This window comes from Pteropus vampyrus, unplaced genomic scaffold, assembly GCF_000151845.1.
Source record: "Pteropus vampyrus isolate Shadow unplaced genomic scaffold, Pvam_2.0 Scaffold49, whole genome shotgun sequence".
Taxonomy (NCBI): Eukaryota; Metazoa; Chordata; class Mammalia; order Chiroptera; family Pteropodidae; genus Pteropus; species Pteropus vampyrus.
In genome coordinates, this window is record NW_011888830.1 from 2,511,375 (window position 1) to 2,535,227 (window position 23,853).

A 23,853-nucleotide genomic window follows, 5' to 3' on the forward strand; every position below is an offset into this window, starting at 1 on the left:
AGCAAACCCTGTTAATATTTTAGTTTATTTTCTTTATCTTTTTTCCTCTGTAGTTTTTCATGGATGAATTTTTATTGTATGTACAATTTTCCACTCATTATTTCTCATTCAGAAGCTTTTTACAATGTCATTTAAAACACTTCTTAAACATCATTTTAAAGGTTGTATAATCTTTTGTCCTGTACATTAATTGCTTAGTATCAAGTAAAGTTTAGTTATCATCATCATTACCATCATCATCATCCTTATTTTTATTCTTATTTTACCTAGTGAGCCAGCAGATTTAGGGAACTTATGTGAATTGTCCAAGATTATATGCCACCGAAAAATGACACAAAATGACCATAAAGGCTCAGATGTTCTGACCATAAATCTTTTGTTCCTTCACGTCACTACAATACATATATAAACATTAAGCATTTTCATTTATTTGTTTACTCAGTAAACATTTATTTAGTGTCCATGTATTAGTGATGCAAATATACAAAGATAGATAAAATTAATAAGAGCTAATATTTATTGGACTCTTCCTGGTCCCTGCAGGCACTATTATATGTGCTTTACTTCTGTCAATTCATTTAAAATTCAAAACAACCCTATGACTCAGGTTGCTTTTATTAGTTCCATTTTGCAGATGAGGAAATTGAAGCACAGATTTAAGTAACAGTAAGTGGTAGAGCTGGGCTTTAAACCTATACTAGGAGTTCATAAAAGATAAATTAATAAAGAACATTTTCCTTCGTAGTCCTTATCATACATTTATATGTGATGAAAGCGTCTTTATAAAAGGTATACTCTTTAAATTGCAAGGTAAAACAGTCAAGTCATTCCATATAATTTTGTTTACATTAGAGACTAGAATCTAGTTCTGTTCTGTTTCTCTCTAATCCCGAAGATATTTTGGGTGTTAAAGTTCTATAAATTGAGTATTTTTTATTTTATTTTTAATTAATATAGTTTTATTGATGCTTTAGATTACATAGTTATAGTGAGCTGCTAGTTCTGATTTTTTTAAATGAATAAACATAGTTTTGTTTAAAAAGTTATCCCTGAAGATTTGAAATTTCTAATAAACCCCTGCCTCTGCATGCTATAGAAAGTTAGTCTTTAAAAATGAAGATGATAAATTCCATTTAAGTGTTAGCCATCCGAATATGTAGAAGGTTAGTATTTATATAAATGATTATCATTAATTGTCCGGCTCTTGGTTAGTTTAGGCCTAATGCTAATGCTGAGGAATTTCTAAACAGGATAAGGAATTTTAGTACTGATCCTTGGATAAGTCATTTGACAGCTTTGTGTTCTTTGTTGTTGTCTTAACTATTAAATCAGAATTGTAACAGCTGTTATACATTTCTGAGAATTTTGTTATGTGGAAAAAATAGGATAGTATCCTGAAAAAGAACACCAAACTAGTTCTAGGCACCACCATATTGTCATTGTTGTTCAGAAAAAAGGTTTCAGGACTGTAGGTTTGGTTTTCTAATGAAAATGTATTTCTGAGGTTAAATCCAATTACATTTATCTTGAGGTGTCTGTTCACATTGTACTGTTGTAATAGGATTTTGTTGTATTCAGTATTTCTTGAAATGTGTGCCCAAGTATAGGGGGTTATATTTGCAAAGGATTTGAGCTTTGCTATATAACTGTGACTGGTGATAAAAAAGAATTAGTGATTATATAGAAATTTCATTGTAATGAATTTGTAATAAAAAATGTAGTATATAGTTGTTAACTATAATATACCTAGCCTTAACAATATTTTTGCTTAAATGAACTCTTGACATTCATAATTTTAAAGCAGTATTTCCTGAAGTGTGTTTCTTACAATATTAATGGATATTAATTAATAGTTGTTAACATTTCAAATGGGGGGGTTATGTTGCCAAATACATTTGAGAAACATTGAATTAAGTTAAACAGATTTCTTAATTTGAGAGCCACTTTAAGCCAGATAAAATGCCGTATTTTCCCGAATTATTTAACCATGAAACTGTTTTGCAAACCACATCCTGGCACTGGTGTTCTACAGAGCTTATTTTGTCTTAAGTCACTTTGGATATAGCAAGAAATTATACCCAAATTTATTTAAAATATTTGGAGTGAATTCATTCTTATTAAAATAACAATTCTTATCACAGAGATTTCAAAATATTATCTAAGCAATGTCTCTCTTAATTTGTAGGTACGAAAAAAGGACCAGATCAATATTGAAACAAAGAACAAAACCGTTCGTTTTATTGGAGAACTAACTAAGTTTAAGATGTTCACAAAAAATGATACATTACATTGTTTAAAGGTTAGTGCTGAATTACAGGAATTATTTTTAATAGACAAATTTAAAATTAATTTGCAAATTCTAGAGAAAATGAAATGATTAAGAAATATTTGGTTAATTCAAAGACGAGAGGAGTAAAAAGGAATATTAAACATGATAAAGATGGAAAATAAATAATAGGATAGAAGATACAAATATAGCTGTAACAGTAATTACATGAAATGTAAAAGGACGAAATACATCAAGTAAAAGCCTTAAGAATATAAGACTTGATTAAAACAACACCACTATGTGCTGCCTGCAAGAGAGACACCCTTAAATATAAAGACCAGAAAGGCTAAAGTAAAAAGATGGGGGAAATAAACCATGGAAGCACTAATCAGAAGACTCCTAGTTTTATTATCAGACAACATAGACTTCAAGGCATGAAACAATATTAGAAATGAAGAAGGATAGTTTGTAATGATGAAGAAGTCATTTTAACAGGAAAGTGTTACCTTCCTGAAATAGTATGCATACAGTAATGTAGCTGCAAAATATATAAAGCAAAAATCGACAAGGGAAAGAGAAATAAATCCAAATCATAGTGAGAGACTAGAAAACACCTTTCAGTGTCAAAGAACAGGCAGACAAAATCAGTAGGTGCTGTATATAGAATTGAATAACATAATTTACTACCATGATCTAATTGACACTATACCCAACAGCATCAGAATTTACAATCTCTCCAAATGCACGTAGACCATTTACCAAAATCAACCATAAAGAAAGTCTCAGAAAATTAGGGAAGATTGAAATTATTTAGATTTTTTTTCTATCTACAATGGAATCAAATAAGAAATCAAATAGTAACTAATTATATATCATAAAGCTGATGCAGCATAGATGGAATAATTCTGCATTTGAAATTGATCATTTATTACTAACAGTAACAAATTTTTTATCAAGTTAATTTCCTTGAGATATTACTAGGTAAATCACACAAAGTTTGGTTTTCCAAGCACATTTAGAAAACCCTTAGTTAAACAAATTTAAACAAGCATCATGTAAAGTATGATTTACTAAGAGTGTTTAAATACTGATAGTCATTATAAATATTCAGAGTTAAGTTTCCAAAATCTACTTGGAGCATCTCAGGAGACTACAAAGTACATTTGGGGAAACTGGACAGCATTTTAAGAGGGATTGTGAAAATTTGCTCAATGCTGTAATTGAAAGGAATTGTGCTGTGAACAATTTAAACATGTTAGTATATTTCTTTGTACTAATTATTAAAAATGTCTAAGAAGGATATACATTTCTTTGATACAAATTTCATTTCTATAAATTGTATTTAAGGAAATAATCATAAATGTGTGCACAGATTTATCTGTAGAGATGTTTGTCACACCACTGTTTATAACAACAAGAAATTGTAAGCAATTTGAATGTCCAATAAATAAGAATCAATTAAGTTTTAGTATAGTTCATATTATACAGTCCTATATACCTTTTAAAGCATGCCATAGAAAGATAAATAAAGACATGGAAAATACTCGTGTTAGCCAAAAATACAAGTTATTAAATAATATGATATGTCTGCATCTGTTTTGGTTTAGAAAATATGCATAGAAAAAGATTGAGAGGATAAATACTAAAATGTTATGGTAGTGTGTTTGTAAATTTTGTAGTCAGAATTTTAAAAGTAAATGTCATATAAACCAAAAACAAAAAGCCATTTAGAAAATGTTAGCTATGTATGTGACATGTGTTTAAATACATAGCATTTAATAAATTTAGAAAGGGCTTTGATATTAGTTTCTGTATATATCAAAGGGAAAGATGTTCAATATATTGAAGTTTTTAGATGAAATATATATGGCTGAACACAAAAGATGCCCAGCAGTGAAAATTGTTAAAGTAGACTAGCTATTGTTTTTATACTGACATTTTTTAAGTTGATAGCACCTATTAGATGTATAATATTTTCTTTCTCTAATAGGATTGAAGTGTTGTCTTTGTGGTTTTTCATCATTATTATTATTACAGATGCTTCTATCAGACTTTTCCCATCACCATATTGAAATGGCATGTACCCTACTGGAAACATGTGGAAGATTTCTTTTCAGATCTCCAGAATCTCACTTGAGGACCAGTGTACTTTTGGTAAGGGCTTGAGAATCCTAGCAAGAGCTTGAGGTTCTTGTTTTACCTCATGGGTTAAAAATCTTGACCAGTGCCTATTATCCTGCTTTGCCATATAAACGTAAATATTTCTACCTCAACTAGAACATCCCATACATCTGAGGGCCATTCCTGGGAAGCTATTGGAATTTTTCAAACTTGACTGCCAGTGAGTTAACGATATTGTGAAGGAGGTTTAAGTTTAAGTAAGAATAACTCTGAAAAATGATGGAAATGAGCAGATACTCTTAGCACTGTTATATTAGAGCTCTCTTTATGGATGTTGTTGGTTAATGACAAAGCCATCATTAATGTCATAAGCACATAAATTGTAAGTTTAAAATATAAAATTAAAATTTAAAGTTAAAACATAAAATATAAGCTGAAAAAATTAATGGGGGAGAAGTTATTTCTTAAATCAATTAGGATGCTGAAATGGCCATTAAGTTTATTAAGCAACTAAGTTATCATGCTTATTGCTAAATCCATACATTTGCTTGTAGTCTTTGGTGGGGAGGGGGTGTAATGGAGGAGGGACTATTGGTTTAGTGTTAGGAGAGTTCTAGTTTAGGAATTCCTGGGCACGGACTGTCATTACATCAGTGTTATATGGTTACGAAAGTCTTGATCGTGTCATTTTCTCTAGATGTTATTTTTTTAGAATCTAATTGTAAGCCCGAATACTCTGTCAATAATACTTAAAATGAAGAAACATGAGAATTTATTTCTAATAAACAAAAATATTAATGTGAAGGCTACCAGATCGAATTGATTTCCAAATTCTCTCTGGGCTTATATCACATTAATCATGTAACAATCAGTCCAAGTTCAAATTTTTATTGTAACAAGGAGAAAACTTCCTCCTCTTTGGCTCAGGCTTCTAAGGTTAAATGAGACACTGCACATAAAAATGTAATAGAGGTGCCATGAAAGCTTAGCTTTTAATGTCTATATTTTATAACATTGAGTCTTCTATATTTGCTAGGGAAAAAATTTACTAGTTATGGTGGTATGGATGAACCTCGCATTGCTGGAAACAAAAGTCCTTTCCTGCCTGACTAGTTTTCTTGGCTCAGTGGATCTTTCCCCGTCTTCTAGTAAAAGCAGCTATCCTTTATCATTGATTCTCTTGCTTTCTGGACAGGAGCCTTGTTTATCATTTAATATTTTTGTGAGTCCTCCTATATGTCAGGAATGTTAGGGCTGGGTAGGAGGGTGGTACAAAGAACAAAATATAATTGCTGTCCTCACAGTGCTGATTCCAGTACAGTGTTGTCGGTGCTTCAGTAGTGATATGCAGGAAATATTATGGCCTCATGGAAGGGATACTTAAGCCAGACTGAATGAGGCAGGAAAGATCTTCCCTAACAGCTTCATAGTAGTCACTGAGTGCGAACTCTTACGTCAGACCATTAGGATGTAAAGGTGAACAAGATAATCTCTGCTATCATGGAGTTTACAGTCTGGTAAGTTAGACAGAGGAGTAAACAGGCAATGGGAATACATGGTGGTAAATGAAGTATAATATGGGTAAGCATAGGGTATTATGTGTGTAGATGGAAGAGGCACTTAATCTAGTCTTGGTATGTCAGGAAAGGTTTCCAGGAAAAGTGTTTATTTGAGAGACTAACCTGAATCTTTAAGGCAGAGAAAAGAGACACACTGAGTCAGACAGCCACAGATAAGACTAAAGATTATAAAGAGCCCTGAGTGCTTTACTAGCAGTTTGCCACTGCACGCTTAAAACCCAAAGTTTTTACCATGTCTACAGTCTGGTGTTGCCCACCCTTCCCTACTTCAGTCTCACCTCACGCCATTCCCTGTTGGCATCTCACTGGCCTTCCATTAGATCCTGTAACGTATCAGTCTCGCTTTCTCCTCAGAGCTTCTGTTCTTGCTATTGCTTCTGCTATGAATGCTTTCTCCATGGCTCTTCTCAACCTTTTGTCATCTTCCTGATCATAGCTTAAATGTCACCTCAGAGAGGCTGTCCCTAACCCATCTAAAGTAGGCTCCCCGTGACTCTCCATCTTAGTGCCTTGTTATTTTCCTTCATACCACTGATCACAATTATTATTTAAACGATTATTAGTTTATTTGTTGACTTGCTTATTCACCAGACTGTTAGGCTTCATGAAGGTAGGAACCATGTCTGTCTTGTTCACTGGTGAGTTCCAGCACCTAGCACAGTGCCTGGCACATAGTAAGTGCAAAGTAAAGTGTTCATTGAATGAATAAATTTAGTAATCTTAATGCTTAGTGTGATGCTGTTTTAAGAATTAGGAGTGTTTGAAGATCTTCAACTAGTCCCGTGGTTCTCAGCCAGCATCTCGTGGGTAGAGGTCACAGTTGTACAAAACATCCTACAATGTGTGGAACAGACTCCCCCTCCCCACCCTGAATCATCCAGTCTAAAATGTCAGATTAAGAAAACCTGAAAGATGATGATTGACTAGATCTGTGTTTTTTATCACCTGAGTTGATGCTGAGGGCTCTGAACTAATAGACCTGGCTTTTAGTTTTCGTAGCTATAGAGATATGTCAGATTTATCTGGTGCAACATTAGATGGTACAGCTCTGAGAATAAATTGATTCTCAGTTGTGTGTGGAATAGCCAGAGCCAGAACTACTTTTTGGTCTTTAGTTTCAGTCACTCATATATATGAGCCTGTTTTATTTAGAATCATGTAGTTTGGCAAAGTTATAAGTAAAGTTACATTTGTAGCAAAGTCCTCTTGAGTATTAGACACTGCCTAAGTCCAAGCAGCTGTGGATTGATTTGCTCTAAAAAAATGAATAATGGTATAACAATTTATGTGCCTGCACAGGCCTAAAAATACCTAGTAATTGTTTTTTTTCCCCATTCTAGCCTTTTATCCTAAAATCTTATCACTGATGTTAGAAGTTTTATTAAGAACAAAGAAACCTTAGGATGAAAGTATTTTGAGTAATGTAGATTTTTAATTTTAGGAACAAATGATGAGAAAGAAACAAGCAATGCATCTCGATGCAAGATATGTCACAATGGTAGAGAATGCATATTACTACTGCAACCCACCTCCAGCTGAAAAAACAGTGAAAAAGAAACGACCTCCTCTCCAGGAATATGTACGGAAACTTTTGTACAAGGATCTCTCCAAGGTTACCACTGAAAAGGTAAATCTCAATGAAATTGTAGAATAATGGTCAAATTGAGATTTGTGGTAGTGCTGAGCTTATATAATATTCAACCAAATTCTTTGTCATCCTAAGACAATAGTATTAAGAGCAGTGTACTTTCCTTTTAGATCGTGCACTAAATTGTTTTAGACTGGGAACATATATTTTAGTTTTCTTAGATCAGTTTGTTTATAGATTGCTTTATTTTAGATAAGAAGTATAGTACCTTGCAAAGTATAAATAAGAAATATAAGTACCCTGCATTATTTCTATTTTGTAAATGGAGAAATTGAAACAGAGCTATTAAAGTCCCGGCAGTGAAGTTTAGGAGAGGTGGGATTAGATCCCCAGTTCTATTGTGATTGACTCTCTACAAGTCATCTTAAGAAGGAATTCTTACGATGATACATAATATATGGGACATATGTTATGTTTTCCTTTTATGATAATAATTTCTTTAATTAAAATGGTAATTCTTCTAAATTGAATTTTAATGCTGTCTGTATATTTGAAACTAAGACTTTGTCTTTGGTATTCTGTAATGAATTTGCCTTTAAATATTATGCTTCAGAACAGGGGATCGTAACCTTGAATGGGGCTTTAGGAAGCCCATGACCATCTGATATTTTATGATTTTGAATCTCTGGAATGAGATGGTCTATAGCTTTCTTTCGATTTTCAGCAGGGGTCAGTTTCCAGAAAAGGTTAAGAACTCACTGATCTGTTATCTTAATAATTATGGTTATCTTGTTAGAAACTTCACTTTTAAATATGTTGAACAAAACATTTCTTGGTTAACACTACAAGTTGAAACAGTAGAACTTATTCTTTTTAGAAGAAAATAAAGCATATTAACTTCTGGACAGAGAAAACCTATAGGAAAGAAATAATACATGTAATTGTACGTGGGTAAGGTAGAAGGTGATAAGGAATGATAATGTAGCTTTGAAAATTGAAACCAACTTTCAGAGAGTCGGAGACAGTAGTTGTTTAAAACAGTAGATTTTCAGAGCTACTTTACAAGCGTCTACATGAAGTTAAAAAAATATAGAATTCTTACGCAGTTGAGACGATGTTAACATATTCAGTGAAACTGATACGGGAACATAATTAGTGTTTGAAAGATGGATTGTAGGTATAGAGATGAAAGGAATACTTTACAGTCTGCCACTAGTATCTATTTCAGAATAAAAGTGGAAATAACTTGATTATAGGTAGAGCTCTGCTGATTATGCTATTACCAGTAGAGTTTCTGAAATAGTAAGAGCTAACTTTTATGGGGCACTTATAATGTGCCAAACACTTTCCTATATTCTTCACGTTTTAATTTGTCTAATCCTTACAACAAACTATGAAATAAATGCTTTTATTATCCCCCTTTACACCTGAGGAAGCAGATGCTGTGTAATGTCAGTCTTAATGTTGTGTCCTCCATCTTAAGTGATCTTTTAACCAATTGATCTTGGGTTTATTTATTTATTGGAAATTTTGATTTATAAAAAGAAGTGTCTGAGATTATTTATATCAAAAGATTCACAAAAGAAAACATTATTTTTGATAAACCTTGGGTATTTCTTTCATTGACCTTTCAAAAGTTCTTTATCTGCATAATCAAAATAAAACATTTATGTTATCGGGTATATTGGACCTACTGTGTACTTATCTTGGTAATTTAAACAAAATTCTCTACATTTAGGTTTTGAGACAGATGCGAAAGTTGCCCTGGCAGGACCAAGAAGTGAAAGACTACGTAATTTGTTGTATGATAAACATCTGGAATGTGAAATATAATAGTATTCATTGTGTAGCCAACCTCTTAGCAGGACTAGTGCTCTACCAAGAAGATGTTGGAATCCATGTTGTGGATGGAGTTTTAGAAGATATTCGGTTAGGAATGGAGGTAACAAGTCACCAAATTAAGAGTTTGTGGAGAATTTAACTTTTAAATCCTATTGTTGAAAAATAATAATTGGAAAACCTTCCTTTCTCCATATGGTGGTGTTTACTATTACTTCTTTAGAGCTGGTGGTTTCTAAATAAACGTCTGTTGTATTAGATTTCCTAGTCTCTTCGCAGGCTAATGCTGGGTATTTTTTGTCTCTTCTCAAGTCCAGTTAAGCTTATTTTGGAAAAGCGTAGTAAATTTTTATTTCTGGGTCACTATTGGGACTCAAATTATAGGAATATATAAATTTATTAATTAGAAGAATTGATAATCATTTGATAAGAATTTCTGTAAGCAGATCCCTCTTTCTGTAGATTTTGCTTCCTTAATTCATGGATTACATAGAAAATAAGTTATGTGGGGCTAGTAGGGTAAATTACACCTTAATTGTTTTATATAATTCATTTAATGGTAGCTTATACTGAATTTAATATTTAACATGTTCTTTTTATTAAAATATTTTAAAGATAGCCATTTCCTAGCAAGAGAAAAAGGATACCCAGAGTGACTACCTTATTAGAAAAGAAGGAAGGAACCCATTATTTTCTTTCTGTTCAGTGTTCTTTCAGTAATTGATATTGTCAAGTGACAAAGGAGAATTTTACCTCTTTTCAAACACATTACTGTTCTTTAATGGAAGCTGTTTTTTTTTTTTCCCCCCTTTAGGTTAATCAACCTAAATTTAATCAGAGACGTATCAGCAGTGCCAAGTTCTTAGGAGAACTTTATAATTACCGAATGGTGGAATCGGCTGTTATTTTTAGAACTCTTTATTCTTTCACTTCATTTGGCGTCAACCCTGATGGCTCTCCAAGTTCACTGGACCCTCCTGAGCACCTTTTCAGAATTAGATTAGTATGCACTATTTTGGATACCTGTGGCCAGTACTTTGACAGAGGTTCCAGTAAACGAAAACTTGATTGCTTCCTTGTGTATTTTCAGGTATATAAACTGACATACGCAGTTTTGCATCATTTAATACATTGCTTGTGTTACAGAAATATTAGATAAGAAATGTAGCATTCATATATATATGTTCATAATTAAATTAGATTTATCCTTCCTGCAAGGATGGTTTAGAGAGTTAAAAATAAAATGCAGTGAATTCAATCATGTAAACATTTGAATTGCATTGTAACTTTTATGATTGATAATGAATGATCGATCGTTAATGTTAGGAATTATTTTGGTTCAGTTAATAGATTTAGTGCAGTAATTTATGAATTATGATATTTGGTACAGTAACTTGTGAATTAAGTTGCTTGTGATTTTTATACATTTGATAACATTCTTCTCATTTGTGTTCTGGTTTTACATCTAAAATTCTTGTTTCTAAATGATTTAACATTTTTTAAGGAAAAAAACTAACTTTTGGGAAAATGACCTTTTAACACGGAAAATTATTTGTTCACTCACTGGTAAAACTCTTGGGTTGTGTTTTCCATGTCTTAATTTCAGTTAATTATGTAAACTTATGATTTAAAGCAAGTATAGTATAAATTAAATTTAGCTATAAATACAGAGACAGTTCTATGACTTCTATAAAGTTGGTGTTCTCAAAGTTAATTTGTAGGTTTGTTTGGAACCAAATCACTATTTCCCATAAAATGCAATGTTGTAAGTACCGATTAGAGTGAATAGACGTAACTACTGAATTCTCCAGATGTTTGTTACTGAAATAAAGTACCGATAGTACCGTTCAGTTCTGTATGATCACTATTGTTAGTATTATTTTTATTCATCCATTGATAATAAATATAAATTTAAAACTACAACTTGAGGCATCAAAAATACATCCAAGTAGTGGCTGGTGTTAAGTGGGGTAAATACTCTTAGGGAAGAGCAGTTTGTTAACCTTCTCCTACCGCTATATACCTTTGCAATAGAGGACAACTTGTTACTCTCTTATTTTCTGAATTAATGAAAAACATGGGGAGGGGGTTTTGCAGAGAGTCAGATTCCCTGCTGTCTGTAAGAAATGTCTTAGGTTGGAGACTGCCTATATCGAAGACCAGAGTTTTGTTGCAAAATGTCAGCCTTCACTATCAGCATCCAAAGTAGAATCTCTTTCAAAATTGAATCCTTATTTGCATTCACTCTGACATATCAGGCTAAGAGAAGGGAGCCACTTGGGAAATATCCAGGGGCAGAAAGAGACAAAAATATTTTCACATTGATTAACAGGCAGGAATAAACCTGAGGAAAGGGGGTAAGAAGTGAGCAAGGCCTGTTCAGCGTGGAACATAGAGTGAACAGTTATGTATTGGAAGACCAGGAAGAAAGGATCTAAACTTTAATGTACATACTAAACTTTAATGTACATACATATCACCTCAAGATATTGTTAAAATGCAGAATATGATTCAGTTAGTTTAGGGTGGGGGCCTAAGATTCTGCATTTCTAACAAGCCCCCAGTGAAGGTCTGTGCTTTTGAGTAGCAAGGACCTAGAACAAACTGGAGAGGAAGAGTAAAGTACCCAGACAAATACCTATGTATATACGAGTAAATTCTTGGTTTGTGCTCTTTAGTTAATGTTAACCTATGAAGTATCAGTACAGAATGGAATAAGGGAACAGGAAAAAGACACAGAAAATATCTAAACTGTGCCATATACACAGTAGGTGTTCAATAAATGATTGTTGACTAATGATTTTTACATATTAAAACCATATCTTCAGATATTTTAATTGACCTTTTTAAAAATCAAAGCAAGTACCATAGAGAAAATCATGAAAATTTATCAAAACTATGGCTTCAAATCTGGTTGTTTTTGTAAAATTAAATATTCAAACCCTGTTTGGGGTTTGGGAGTGGGGTTTCTGCCTTTTGAAAATTTATTTGGTATTTTATTTATAATTTTTTCTTGCCTTTAAAAAAAGATTATGACAGTTATAATAGAACTATTTAAATTCAAGTCACCAAATGGCTTAGAAACTGTATAGATAGAGGGAAATAATTGGAATAGGATCATTGCTGTTGACCATTAATTAAATGATAGGTGCCTTGTACAACTTTTTAACTTATTATAACTAGATATCACAATACAGATTATTATTTTAAAATATTTTTGTTATTAATTACTTATAGCTAAATTTATTTTTCATTTGTTATCAGCGTTATGTTTGGTGGAAGAAAAGTTTGGAGGTTTGGACAAAAGACCATCCATTTCCTATTGACATAGATTACATGATCAGTGATACACTAGAACTGCTAAGACCAAAGATCAAACTCTGTAATTCTCTGGAAGAATCCATCAGGCAGGTACAAGACTTGGAACGAGAATTCTTAATAAAACTAGGTAAGCAAATAATTAGAGAAAATGAAGATGATATATGGCAAATTGTGTCTAGAATTTGCTTTGTGGTATTATCAGTTAGAGTTTACTTTTGTATACTTTTTGTTTTTGATGTTGAGTATTACATAATAGTGTTAGGTAAGATCTGAATGACATAACTTTTTGATTTCATTAATGCCAAATTGGAGGTAAATAATCATGTAAGACTTGAAGCAAATGATAGTGATGGAAAAACACAATCCTCCTGTTGGCCTCTTAATTTTAGAATTTTTATGGTTGCTAATTAATATAAAATCTACTTTTGATCATAGCATCTCTTTTAATATGGTATAGTTTCAACAAGCATATTTCCTAAGACAGTGTAGGCTGAAAACTATAGAAGAGAGGAGTACCTGTTGGAAGTTTGGAACTATTCTGTAGAATTTCAGACCTTATTCACTGGGAGAAATGTCTAAGGACTAGAGAAAATGAGAAAAACGTGCTACAGGAAAATTGGTCTATTTAATTTCTCAGTATGCTTCTGAGATTGTTCTGGAAGAAGAGTTAGCTCTTGAATAGCTCCCACAAGGAACTGTAGCAGCTGATTAACTTTGTCAGTGGAAATAATGGGAACAAGGTGTAGCCTTACCAATCTGGTTTACTTGCAGATAGTTCTTAGCATGTTTCATCTTATCCATTCAAAGTGACATGCTTTCAGGCTATTAAGCTAGTATTTTATTTCCTGCTAACACTTGGTGTACCTATAAGTCTGTCATTAGGAGATCTTTCACCAGTTATATTAATTGTATAAACTTGCTGTACTGTATATCTGAACAACCACTTTTTGTTGTGAAGGCAGTTGTGATTTTTTTTTTCCTCTGAAACTACTTTTTCATATTACATCCAGCATATTAATAGCATTTCTTTCTCCAGAGGTAAACCCTCTTTTGGAGACTGCGAGTGCTCTTATCAGTTTGAGCATTATTTCTAAAGGTGCCCCTACTTGTGCAGTTATTAACTCCTCCTACTACTCAACCCATAATGGCATATGTGATTGTTTTTGTTCTTTGAACTTTGTCTCAAATTTTCTACTTTCTTTTCCCTTTCAGATTTCAAGTTGTATAAAATGATCATGTCAAGCAAAGTGCTCATTTTTCTACTTTATTTCACTTACATGCTTTGAAATAGTTGATTCTTAGCCATATTTCCCAAAAACTTTTATGAATGGTACTTTCTATATAGTGAGCACGAGGAAATACTAATTCGACACTCAGTTTGGTAGCAGCAAAGAGAGCAGTGTGCTTTGTCCTTTATAGACCAAAGTTAAAGAATTTCAGGCTTCTTTTGAGGCGTCTGTCCTTCTTTAGAATATGGAAAGGGAAAAATAGGTCACCATTTGTGAATGAAACTCTAAAGATGGTGGCAACTAGAATAATTATGCTACTAGGTTTTCTCATTTTCCTCCTGTTTTAGAATCTAAATGTCAGAAAAGATCTATATGAATAAATCCATATTAAATCTATTTCCTGTTGACAGACTCGTAAGATAATATAGTAAGATAATCTTGCCTTTCATGATTTTTGTGTTCAAGCACTTAGCAAATTTATTATCTCATTTTGGTTTTATAGCAACCCAATGCTAACATAATAGTTAATGGGAAGACACTATAAATATCCCCTTATAATTATGTTTTAAATTATTTAAAAATCATTTTAATACTATTAAAAATAACATGTTTATGGTAGAAATTTTGAAAAATACCAAGAAAACAAAAATAACTGATATTCCATACATAAGGATAATTATGTGTTAATATTTTGATATATTTTCTTTTTAAAAATTTTTCCACATGTTTACAGTTTATAACTGGATTTTTTTTTCACTTAGACATTATATAATTTCTCTTATAAAATATTTCTCTACATCCTTATTTTGTTTTAAACTGGCTATATTCCATTGTGTGAATGTGCCATAATTTATTTAATTCTGTTGTTTGACACTTAGGTTATTTCCAATTTTGCAAAAGTATGAATAACATTTTTGTGTTATTTTTGTGTATATCTTGATTTTTCTCAGGATAGAAAGAGTTCCTGGCTAAGACAGTCTCTTTAAGAACAAAATTAAAATGGTAATAAGCAGTGTTATTTAATTCTGGTTGGAAATTTTAGATAGTATTATAATAAAAGGAACATAAATGAGGGAAATAAAAGTGAAAAAAAAGCGATAAGAATAAATATCATTATAAAGTAAAAGAGTATATTACATAAATTAGAAATGAAATCAGTAGGATAGAATAAAAGGCCCAGAATTAGCCCCAGTTAAATACAAAACAACTTTGTGTATGGCGAAGTAGGAATGTTAAGGATAGGGTAAGAGCAGCATGTTAGCATTTGGGAGGAGAGTTGATAGAGAGTCACATCTTATATATTATCAAACTCCAGCTGGGTTAAAGATTTAAATATTTACTCTTTGAAAATTAAAAATAGTTTTGATGATCAGATATTTGGAGAGATATTAATGTTCCCAGATTTTAAAAGGATGGAAGAAAGCATACATGTAGATAGATTTGGGTGTTTAAAACTAGTATTAATAAAAAATTAAAGTGAAAATTGTTTTCTTGCCACATTATTAGCATTTACATGGAGCACAGGCAAATTGATAAGATCGAACACCCCAATACATACATAAATGAACATGACATAATCAAATAAGGGAGGGCAGAGAAGAGTTGCTGTTTTTGTTGAGTACTGCCTGTTAAGAGGAAGGTAATGGTACTCATATTTGACAGGTAACTTAAGTAAAGCCCAAAATCAAAACGTTAGGTTAAGCAGTCAAGTCAGAATTCAAAGACTCTGCTTTTTCTGGAGTGTTAAGTATATGAGGGAAATGCTCAACATGTCTAGCAAACAGAGAAAGATAAATTAAAACAATCTGAAAGGAAGTATTAACAATTATTACCATTTCTGTTGTGAACAAGAAAACAAGTACCAAGTACCTCAAATTCAGGAGAACAGTATTTGATTTTGATCCCCAAGTACACATAGTTCTGACACACACATTTTAATAATTTACTGTCTGGATTTTGCATGTTGCCATCCCTATGTCTTTTATATATACATTTTAATCTACATTTTTTTATTTTAGAGTGATAGTGACCTAGGGGTCAGCAACTGGATTATTTTTATGTAACTTAGCAAATGCAAACTATTGTATTTATAAATTATTTTTAAACTAACTTGCAATGCAAATGAAAATGTTAGAATTAGTATGTATTTTCCTTACAAATTAGAAGTATGGCTATCAAAACAAAACTACTGATACATTATAGTTCTTCCCATGACACATATTTTAAGTGGATATAGTAAGGATGTGATGGTATCTCATGCCACGTGAGTTTATCACCACCGTGATGTTTTTACTGAGAATACTTAGATTTATACAGTCCTGACTTTCAGTTTTTTGCCTTTGATAACTTAAAACAACAGTCCAATCTTTTGCTTCTTAAAGTCCCTATAAATAAATAAAATTTACATATATAAAATTTATATTTGTTTGCATGAAAACAAGTAATAGTTAGAAAATATTGAAGTTAGTGGACTCTCAATCTGAGACACCAGCTTTTTCTCTCAGTGTTATTTTCCTTTTAAAATAGATCTCTCTGAGTCTCATCAGTCTTCTCTCGATTTTTTGTATTTCCAAACTTGAATGTACTTACTTTAATCACACTGTACTTATATATTTTTGTCAGTTCTTAATTGTTTAGACTTAAGACACTGGAGTAATTTTTTACTTTTATTGGTTGGGTTATTCAAACTCTCTGGGCTATAGTAGTCCTCATAAAATGAAAGGGTTAAATCACATTAGTAAAGTTTCTTTCTGTCCTGATTGCCCCAGATTCTGTGAATAAACAAGTATTTACTAAACACCTACTGTGTATTTATCAACATATGGCTTCTGATAAGTTTTGAATATATAAAACAAGTTCTTTGTCCTTAAGGTGTTATATTCTAAGGTAACATTTATGAAATCATTTTTTAAAAATTACATGGTATATCCTTAAATGTAAAATCCTATGATAAATTCTTCAAATGCTTCAGGAGCAAGCAAAAAGGAGGAAAAGTAATGGATTAAGTACTGTTTGTGCAGGAAGTAAAACTTACACTGAACTTGAAGAATGTACAGGATTTGAAAGTGCATATTAAAGGGTATTCTGTATTGAGAAGTGTATTTGATGAACAAGATCACAATCTGAGCAGTGTGCTTTAATGATAGAGAAGAGAGTGGCCCCACTATAGCAGAAGACTTGAGAGAAAGCATGGGAAGAGTCAGATCAGATGAAGCCGTATTAGATACATCTTTAAAGTAGAAGAATAGTTTGGGATTCCAATGATAATGAAGACAAATTGGCTAGGCAGTAAAATGTGTATGAACATTTTACTTCCACTGGGAAGTGGAAGCAAATTCAAGCCAAGGAGTTCCTTTGAGGAGAATGCTATTACTGAAAGAAAAAACTAAGCTCTGGTGACAGCTGCTAGGTGTGTCACCATATAGCTTTGCCTCCTTCCCTCAGTCTTAATTTGCAGACATTCAAATTGATAGCCAAATGTGATATCTCTGTTAAAGTGTCATAATTTTATTTTATCTTTGAGTTTTTAGAGATTCTTGAAATATTTCATTTAAAAGTGTGACTGAGGTGCATCTTATATGGCTGAGGTGGCACCTTATGTGCTGCGAGTTTTTTGCCCCCCCCCCTTTTTTTGAGACTGAGATAAACAATGTATCAGTGCTCTATGTTGAAATGAAGATGTTTTTTAAACATTTCTCAAAGTAGTTTTAAATTTTGTTATTTTACTATTCTGAGAAAAATGGATGTTGAATTTTCTTAATACATATTTCTAAATGAAATGGTATAATATTGAAAACTTTACCTTTTTTTTAATCCATTTCCACTTTCTCCTCATTTAAAGGCCTAGTAAATGACAAAGATTCGAAAGATTCTATAACAGAAGGAGAAAATCTTGAAGAAGATGAAGAAGACGAAGAAGGAGGAGCTGAAACAGAAGAACAATCTGGAAATGAAAGTGAAGTAAATGAACAAGAAGAAGAGGTGATGACTTTTATTTATAGCAAATAGGTACATTTGTATAAGAGTATTTTGATTATATGAACCAAGATTTTCTTTACCGTATAAAATAAGACAAACCCTTTAGCTTTATTATAGTAAATAGAACTAATCGATAGTATATGTCTGTTATAAAACCTTCGGATTAAGGGTTTTTTGTTGTTGTTGTTGTTTGGTTTTTTTAAACGAGGCAACCTTGGTTGACCTTACAGATTGCAAGGACTTTGTCAGCTTACAATCCCTTAGTTTTTTTGTTTTGCTTTTTTTTTTAACACTTTTTTTTTTTTTTAAGAAAAAAATACTGATCATAGGATTGTTTTTATTAGAGCAGTTTTAGATTCACAGCAAAATTGAGGGGTAAGTACAAAGAGTTCCCATACATCTCCCTGCCCCCAGACTTACACAGCCTCCCTCATTATCAACATCCCCTACAAGAGTGGTCCGTTTGTTAATTCTGATGAACCTACGTTGACACATTCTCACCACCCATAGTCCATAGTTTAATTACGGTTCACTCTTGGTGTTGTACATTCTGTGAATTTGGACATACGTATAATATGTATCCATGTGGTTAGGATCTTTATTTCATATGCAATATGCAGAAAAAAATTGATCTCCTGTATGTCTTACTCTCACTTTTGAATATGAATTTTTAATCTGTGGGTTTTATGAAAACAAAACTACTGACTAGATATTAATGAACTTTGCTTTATTATTCCCAGATATAATGGTTTATGAAATTTAAAATTAAACACGCCCTTTTGTTTTTATGACTGTTAGGCTAAACCATATGAAATTCCTCTTCTACCATTTTGTCATTTTCATATGGTTCAACCTAATATTTTTAATTATTTCCATTTTTCTTCTATTTCTGCTTTAGTTTTAAAAGTTCCAGCTAAAAAAAAAAATAGAATGTGTAGGATTTGCTTCATAATCTGGAGGTAGACTAGGTAATGAGTTAGGCATATAGAAGAAACTATAAATTGACCATAAGCTCATAATTGTTCAGTTATGAAATGAGTAAGGGTTTATTTTGCTATTCTGTCTCTATTTATGTATATTTAAATTAGAATGTTAAAAAACAAAAAGCAAAACGAATAGAGATAACAAAATACTATTGATAATAGAATTTTAATCATGGAATTAGCACTTTTTCATTTCTTTAGTATAAGCATAAGTTTATAATTATTAAGATTAATTCTTAAGGTATGTATGGTTTTTTGTGTCCCTTGGGTGCTTAAAGCATTTAGGTAAGTGATAATTTAGACGCATTGTTTTAACTTTTCTGAGCCTTAGTTTTTTCTTCAGAATTGATTAAAACAAGCAAAATGAAGGATGTGAGAGCAACTGCCAGACTCTGAGGTGCTTTATTTACTGTAGTGCTTTGTAAAATTTAGTATCACTGCTTTCAACTCGTAATAGTGTTAAAATTGAACTATTTATTGCTTTTCTTTGCAGAGTTGTATGGATATTTAAAAAAAAAAAACAACTCCTATGACCAATTCAGTCTCTCAAGTTAGGGAGGAGAAAAATACAAATGATTCGGGAAATTTATTCCTTGTGGAATTCAAGAAAGAAATTCTACAAAGGACCTTTGTATTATTAGATCAGTGGAAAATAGTGAAATGGGGTTTCAGCTACTGGTATGTTCTGAATGTTTTAATCTTCTAATTTTAAACATTTTTAGGATGGTTCTGATAATGATGAGGATGAAGGAGAGGAAGAAGAGGAAGAGAATACAGATTACCTTACAGATTCAAATAAGGAGAATGAAACTGATGAAGAAAATACTGTACGTATATCTGAAAATTTGCTTCTTGAAATTGTGCAGTATTTTCATAATATTTTAATTTTAGTCGTTGAAATTTTGTTTCTTGTGATTATTAGAATATTTTATTTGGAAATTTATTTTCAATTTGTTTTCCTAAGTATTTTTTTTATTAACAAATTCTTTTAACATCAGTAATGTTATTATATTTTACTCATTACTTGAATTATGTCGAACAAGATATTAATACCAAAGGCTCTGCCATACAAAACATTACATTTAGAATTTCTGGTCTGATTTCTTGTTTTTGTTTTGTTTTAATAAGGAGGTAATGATCAAAGGAGGTGGGCTTAAGCATGTACCTTGTGTAGAAGATGAGGACTTCATTCAAGCTCTGGATAAAATGATGCTAGAAAATCTTCAGGTATTAAATGTTGTATTCCAAAGTATCTTCCCCATAGAAAATATTACAGCACATTTAATTACAGTTAATATGAAGCTCTCTACTCTCTCTACACATTTGCCTCTGTAGCAGCTGTTTCCTAATTTATACGGTTTGTAGCTGCCAACACTTGCATCCCACATCTTGATTTTCACCTTTTTTGAGATAGAGTGTGGGGAAATGTAGTAAATATAAAACTTGGAACAGAATAATTTCATCATACCAAACTCTGCCTTTTCTTTCTGAATCATGTCTCTGTTTCTAAGACCGTTTACTTGTAGTTTTGGAGTCACACTTTGTAGATGATAAGTATTTGGGGAAATTTAATTTAGTAAATTCTTAAGTTTGATTTATAATTTAAACAACTTATATGTAAATATCTGGAGAAATATTAGTTATTTGATGTTTAAAGAAATGTTTAATGTATTCAGGACATTAATACACTGGATTGCGTGAAAAGCTCCATTATCTCAGTAATTTAGAGAATTACATTTATCTGTAGGTAGAGGTAAAGTCCCATAGACCAGCAGTTCCCAACCTTTTGGCACCAGGGACTCGTGCTTCTATGAAAATCTAATGCCTGAAGATCTGAAGTGGAGCAGAGGTGGTGATGCTAGTTTTGGGGACCGGCTGCAAATACAGATAAAGCTTCGCTCACTTGCCCACCACTCATATCTTGCTGTGCAGCCCGGATCCTATGACGGGAGTTGGGAACCCCCGTCATAGAAAGTTTACTTTAGTCGTATACACATAGCTGCTGTTAAACAGTTTGGTGACTTGAGAAGAGAGTTTTTGTTGGAATAGTGGGATGAACACCCCATGGGATAGGTTCAGTGGAAAATGGGAAAGGAAGAGGTGAAAATATTGGATAGAGATATAGGTAACTCTTGAGGAGTTTTACTAGAAAAGGAAAAGAAATTGGAAGGTAGCTAGAGAAAGGTCAGAGTTAAAAGAGGAGGGTTATTATTAAGATAGAAGATATTCTAGAGTCTTACATGCTAGTGGGGAATAATCCTTTATAGAAGAAATAATGGATTTTACTTTTATTGATGCTACTAAAGTTAAAAGCTATCATAATATACAAATTAGCAGTATAGATATATTAGACCAATTTGTTTCTTCATATATTAAAATGTCTTCATATATCTGGATAGCTCTTAATTTATGAAATCTTATATTCATGTCAATTACGGGCAGAAATTATCAAATAAAACATAATCATTAGAATTCTTTGAAGAGATAATAAACAGTTTACTTCATAAAGGAACTTTTCCTATCTTACATTAGTCAATAGCCACTTACTTAGCCATTCATTTGTCTAGTAAATATTGAGCACCGTGTGTGCTACAGGCTTAGCATATTGTAGTAAATAACAATAGACCTGCTTCTGCTCTCAGAGACTGTAGTTTTTATGGGGAAGGTAAACATTTAACAAATACATAATTTCAAACTGTGATAGATAAATGCTAAAGAACCAGAAGAACGGCGCGCTTTGGTAGAGAGCAAGGGAAGGACCTTCTTTAGATACAGTGATCAGAGAAGGCATCTCTGAGATCATGAATTTTAGACAAGACAGGTAAAACAGAGCCATCTAAGTGAAAAATTGAGAATATGGGAATAATTTGTCAAAGCTCCTGAGGCAGATAAGAACTTGTAATATTTGAAAAACTAAAAGAGGGCCACTATTAATAGAACATAGTCTATGAAGGGAGGCACAGCATGAGAGTAGACACTTGGGATGGGGCACCTTTAGAGTGGCGTGATCCTATATATAGGTGGCTCAAACTGGGAAAAAACTAAAAGCTGGGAGACTAATCGGGGAGACTGGTTAGAGGGCTGTTGTGGTGACCCAGGTAAGACATGGTCATCTGTCTAGGATAGCAGCGGGACACTTGGGAAGAAATCTGGATTTGAAAGCTATGTAGGAGATAGAATGAACTGGATTTATTTAGTGTTATTTGGATAGCAGTGTGGGGTAGATGAGGCATCAGGGATGACACTCAATTTTTTAGCTTGGGCCATTGGCTAGGTGACAGGAAACAAGGACAGAGTGAGCAGGCGTTTTACTCAACATGTAATTTATGGATGATTTACAAATTAAGATTCGTCTAAAACTATCCTTTCAGATTTTAAGTAAAAAGTCTTTCTCTAAATCTTATGAACCTGGGAGAACTTCAGATTCTAACAAATTAGAACATAGAAATAAAAAACAATGAAATTTACTCCTTTATTACCGTTTTACGTGATTTGCAAGTTTCTTGCAAATATGGAGCTTATATCAAAAGACTTTAAATTGTAGTAAAGCAATTTTAAAACCTTGATGGCCTTTCAGTATTACTCAGTTAACTTTGGAGTATCATATTTAGCTCTTTCTTCATTTGTGCTCCATTCATCAGACATAGAAAATTATTTGCAGTTCCCTAAAAGCACCTAAATATGCTGTTTCATGTCCTTGCTTTTGCACCTCTTGTTCCCCTGCCTAAATGCCCTTCATATCCCCTCACTGCTCTTTTACCATCTGCTTGGAAGAAGTCGTGAAGTCTTTAACATTCTCAAATTTAACATTCTCAAAAAAAAAGGTCTCATTTTTATCGAACCTTTCATGAACTATCAGCACCTACCCATTCCCAACCAGGCATATATAGTCACTCCATCCCCAACACAGGGGATGTTCAACGAGTTATAAATAACTCAGATGCATTGTAAGTGATTAATCTATTTCCGTCTTACTTCACAAGTTTATCAGTTCAGTGAGAGTAGACTGTCTTTTTAATATTAATATATCCAAGCCTAACTCAGTAAGTCTTCCTTGAGGGTTTGTTTAAATAAATTGGTTGATAAGTCTAGTGTAAATGTTAAAAAATAGTTGATATTAACAAACAGGAAGTTAATCTGAACATTAGTAGATTTCATTCATACATATTAATTGAGCACCTACTGTGTGTAAAGCACTGATAGAGAACACTAGGAAAAAGGTATATGGTGATGGACCCCACCAGACTGGGAGGAGATTTTCACATATAAGCAGGTAATAATGGCACATGATAATTACGAAGGAAGTCGGGTGCTGTGAGTATGAATGAAAGAGCACAGTGCATTCAAGGAATTGGGAAATTTAGTAGTACCTACAACTTGTGTGTTTGGGCTTGAAGAGGCTGGAGTGATAATCAGGAGTCAAATCACGGTCTTTCCAAGCCATATGCAAGGGTTTGAAGGTGTAGGGGGCGACACTAGTTTCATCTGCATTTCAGAAAGATTATTAAATCTCTGATGATTGTGTTTTAAGAAACATAGCACTGAATGAATTGTTTGCAACTTACATTTACATATATTTTTGTGTACCTCGGAGTATTTATATTTTTTCATTTTTATCTTTAAGCAACGAAGTGGCGAATCTGTTAAAGTACACCAACTTGATGTCGCTATTCCTTTGCATCTCAAAAGCCAGCTAAGGAAAGGGCCCCCACTCGGTGGTGGGGAAGGAGAGGCCGAGTCTGCAGATACAATGCCATTTGTCATGTTAACAAGAAAAGGCAATAAACAGCAGGTAAGAAACTGCCTATGTATTCACAATTGTTAGTTATCAAGTGTAAGTAGTGACTTTGTCTTATAGGTTCTAAATTCTCTTTTGCCTACAAGGGGAAAGAGTTGGAAACATTGAAAGTATTCAGTGGTAGAAATGATGTTATCTGGTATATAT

The 23,853-nt window shown here is 32.5% G+C and overlaps 1 protein-coding gene across 1 annotated transcript in view; it reads left to right on the plus strand.

Annotated features, from left to right (window-relative positions):
- UPF2 (UPF2, regulator of nonsense mediated mRNA decay) overlaps window positions 1–23,853 on the plus strand; it is a 99,353-nt gene that overhangs the window by 59,630 nt on the left and 15,870 nt on the right. The window contains exons 10-20 of the mRNA XM_023530348.1: window positions 384–388; window positions 2,186–2,299; window positions 4,307–4,423; window positions 7,412–7,597; window positions 9,297–9,500; window positions 10,212–10,487; window positions 12,662–12,845; window positions 17,789–17,928; window positions 19,631–19,735; window positions 20,037–20,135; window positions 23,533–23,700. Of these exons, the coding sequence (XP_023386116.1) occupies window positions 384–388; window positions 2,186–2,299; window positions 4,307–4,423; window positions 7,412–7,597; window positions 9,297–9,500; window positions 10,212–10,487; window positions 12,662–12,845; window positions 17,789–17,928; window positions 19,631–19,735; window positions 20,037–20,135; window positions 23,533–23,700 (1,598 nt within the window). The remainder of the gene's footprint in view (window positions 1–383; window positions 389–2,185; window positions 2,300–4,306; window positions 4,424–7,411; window positions 7,598–9,296; window positions 9,501–10,211; window positions 10,488–12,661; window positions 12,846–17,788; window positions 17,929–19,630; window positions 19,736–20,036; window positions 20,136–23,532; window positions 23,701–23,853) is intronic.